Here is a 3898-nt window from a genome sequence, read left to right on the forward strand (position 1 = left end):
GTGGATGTGATTGGGATGTAGTCCTTGCAGAAAGCCCGGAGGCTCAGTCACTGCTTCCAGCAGACTGCTCTTAGCAGAACTTACCTAGATGATCTAAAAATAATAATCCCCCCCTCCCAAGAGTTGTATCTGAAATTATGCTAATTGCATCTCTAAATATTGTAATCTGGTTTATAACTCAGAAATCTAAACTTGGACTATAAAACCAATAAATGATTGATAATAGAACACCAGCACGTCGTCTACTCTTCCAATCATAGCAGCTCGGAGGTAAATGGTGCCTTGGGGGCCATCGCTGAAACCATACACTGAAAGTGTTTGGATTCAAACTCCTTAAAACTTATCTGCACAAACAGCAAGACGAGAAAAAGGGATAATTCAACTCCGAGCAGATCTTTTTGCACATATTACTGTGGAAAATATGCTTGAGTGTTTGAAAGCTTTTGTTCCTCTCATTTTTATTCATGTAAAGATGTTTTCTATAAAGATAACTTCCTAGCTGGGGCCCATTTCAAGAAGAGGTAGATACCAAGCAGGATCTGGATTTAGGATTAACCCACTCCATAATACATGTGTGTCTCTCTTACCATAGTCTCTCGGCCTATGGGAGCGGAGAAGACGTACTCTAGCTGAAAGACGATTGCCAAAGCCTGATTATTGGCCATTTTGATCTCCAAGCTGCTGCGAAGGCCCAGCATCTGAGGACGTGACGATGTTGTTGAGCTAAAGAGAAAGCAAAGAGATATCGATGTGCAACGTAGGTGTGAAAAATGTGAAAGCGGTAATGAAGAAATTACAATACTTTTCCAAAATGTGAAAGGTTTTAATATTTCTCCTCCTATAGCTATATTTTCCATTAAAAGTGAAACAAAATCAATGTGCTGGAAGATTTACAATCCCTTGCTAAATATTTCCTGGCAAGCACTTGCCTCCTGTGTGAGAAATGAAACGGCTTTCTATGTATTCGTCATTCACAGTTTGCATACACCAGAGGCGGGAGCATACTGTGCAGTGCTCGCGTGTCATGAGGTGGGGCCGAGTGCCTTTTCTTCCTCTCGCTTCACAGATTCTCTGGAGTCAGTTTTCCCCCTCTTTTTCTCCAGTTTCTAAAACCATCCAGCATAACACAAGCTAGACAGACTGTCAGCTATCACTGACAGCACCAGTGAGAGTCAAACGCCATAATTACTGCCTACACTATAGGGGTATATCAAACCAGATTTACAGACATTCCCCTCTTCAAAAAAAAGAAAGAAAAAAAGGGAAAGAAGTGCAAAACATTTTTTTATTATGGAGAAGATGATTATTGTGGTCATAAAGCAGAAGTCGCCAGGCACAGATTGTGGGTAAGCATCTTGATGAGTTTGTTTTATAGTTAAATGTTTGTACATACATTTTTGTTATGGTAAGAGACCCGTGTCATCACACATAATCATAGTTTCTCCAAGGGTCTGGTATGCAGCAGAGAAAAAATACATTTTGATGTGGATATTCGCTTTCAAGAATTTGTGTGTCATGTTTTGAGTTCCCTAGCCTATTTTGCCATTCCAGTTTTCTCACCTTTTAAATGGAATTATTTCATCCTTCACGCTACTGTTTTGTGCATTACTATTTTATAAAACTGCATAAAATATCCCAGCCAATTACCCTGACAGGCACAGCTTAAATAAGAGCGCTCACACTGACAAGAATGTGTGGAAAAATGTCAGAATACACATTCGGTGCATGCAGTGGTTTCTAGTAAGGTTGTCCAGTGACAGTATGTGGGCGAACAGTGTTATGTTTTCAACCAATTAGGCATTTTGGAGACAGTGCTGTCAGCACAACCACATTTCCTAACGCCATTCACAGTAGGTATAATTAAGAAAGGACGAACTTCGAGCAATGAAAGATAGCAGAGTTAGGGCATCATATAGAAACCAGAAAGGAACTGTGACCTTCAACCGTGAACTTTATGTTCACAAACGAAACCTGAACCTCCACGTTATCAAATCTGCTTCAAAACAGAATACTTATCAGAAATATTCTCATTTGTGTTATTTTGAAAAGGGGCAGCACAGAAACATAATAATTATATATATATATATATATATATTTGTGGGTAGGAAAATGTGAAAGACTTACCCACAGAATAAAAATATTTAAGAGACTGTCATGACAGATATTCCCAATATTTCTGAAAGAAAAAAATTAAAAATTTTCAGACCTGCTCCTTAAAGGCTCACTGATGCACCCACACACAACTCATTAATTGGAGCTTCTATTTGTGTGAGCCAAGAGGTTTGTGCCATCACCAGAGCAGCGACTGTGGGTTTCTGGGGACAGCTAGTGTATTCTGAACAAAGTGAGCTGTAATGCAAAACGTAACAAAGAAAATGTGCCGTTTCTGGACAGCTGGTAGAAATTCAGCCACAAATCAGAGGAGCCTACAGGAAAAATGCATGAAATTCACACGTGCAGAACCTGTGTCAACAGGTCATTACAAATGAATGTAATTCTGTACATGTGCAAAATAATTGGAAACTGAAACGCGAAAATGTGATAAAGCTCATGAAAATGTTCATGTCTTAATAGAACGAGATATATGAAACATGATTATACTTGCTTTGCATACATTAAACACAAGATTTTAGAATAGCTGGAAGGTTTAATGTGTGAAGAACATATAAATTTACCTGTGAAACCCATTAGATTACAAGTGATTTACATGTGAAACATGAAATACAGTAAAACAGGCATTTTAAGATCTATATTGTGTATTAACATGTAAAACCTCTGGAGGTAAACATTTACCCAAGTTTTAACATTTAACATACAAAAACATATTTTCCACACTTTGGTGTACTTATTTTCAAAAGTGTTTTCAGTAACCTCATTTGGAACATGCAATCACGTTTCTACGTTGAAAAAAAAAAAAACCAAAACATAGAAACATGATGAATTAAGAAAGACAGTTACTCCTAAAATATTTATGAGATTTCAGAATGTATTGTGCCGAGTGCCAGAGATGAGATTTCCTTTCACTGAGTGGATTGATAACCTTACATCACAACACCCGCTTCGGAAAGGTTGACATTGACTTTTTCGTGGTCTCAATAAGACTCAAAGGCCAAAGCATTTCTTCTGAACCGTTACATAATTATCAGGAAACATTGGTGTGAAAAATAAAGTTGTTTCATGTAGGTCAAAGATGATGTAGTATATATATTATATATATCAAGCTGTTAAAATTACACAACAAAGACTTTCTGAAACATGAGAATTATTTTAAATTCAATGCTGAGTTTACTAAATCTTATAGGATTCATGAGCTCAGGCTCTGATCTACTATTGCCTTGTTCAAATTCTGTTGTGGCACTAAAAATTTATTTAGTATTTAATAATGAATTAAACTGCAAAGTAAGTAGCTAAAGTGTGTGGACACTGAATTCTTGCACCTGCTTCTGCAGCAGAAAGATTTTTCTGTTTCCTCATCAAATGGTCAGTTTGGTCAGGGAATTAGCTGAATAAATCCAACAAACAAATATTAACTAACTTTGCTTAGGAGGTAACTGCTAATTGCAGCATTATTCACCAGAGACAAAAAAAAAAAAAGCATATCTTAAATTATGCCCTTGACACAGATGATATAGCTGTTGTGTGGAGGAGGTGCAGGTAATGAGCTATACTGGCGGGAGGAGGACGTGCATAAACAAAAGGATTCTTCATTTATGCAAATTTATTTGGAAAGCCAGAAGAAGACATTAGAAAAATTTGCCAAACCTTTTATCTGAGCTGGGGAACGCAATCTGTTTTCACACTTCTCACATTTTTTTTTTTTTTTTTTTTTTTTTTTTTTCTTTTTTTTTTTTTTTTGTTTTAAATGGTTTTACTAAAACTTTATTGACGGGTTTTTTCT

The 3898-nt window shown here is 36.7% G+C and overlaps 1 protein-coding gene across 1 annotated transcript in view; it reads right to left on the bottom strand.

Moving 5' to 3' along the window:
• Nucleotides 1-254: 254 nt before the first annotated feature.
• Nucleotides 255-3898, bottom strand: part of LOC106937529 (nephrocystin-4-like) — a 66001-nt gene continuing 62357 nt past the window's right edge. Inside the window, exons 9-10 of the mRNA XM_015019074.1 lie at nt 561-723; nt 255-344 (exon numbers count right to left, since the gene is read on the bottom strand). Of these exons, the coding sequence (XP_014874560.1) occupies nt 255-344; nt 561-723 (253 nt within the window). The remainder of the gene's footprint in view (nt 345-560; nt 724-3898) is intronic.

Source organism: Poecilia latipinna, unplaced genomic scaffold (genome assembly GCF_001443285.1).
Source record: "Poecilia latipinna isolate Pla-1442-1.1 unplaced genomic scaffold, P_latipinna-1.0 Scaffold2370, whole genome shotgun sequence".
Taxonomy (NCBI): Eukaryota; Metazoa; Chordata; class Actinopteri; order Cyprinodontiformes; family Poeciliidae; genus Poecilia; species Poecilia latipinna.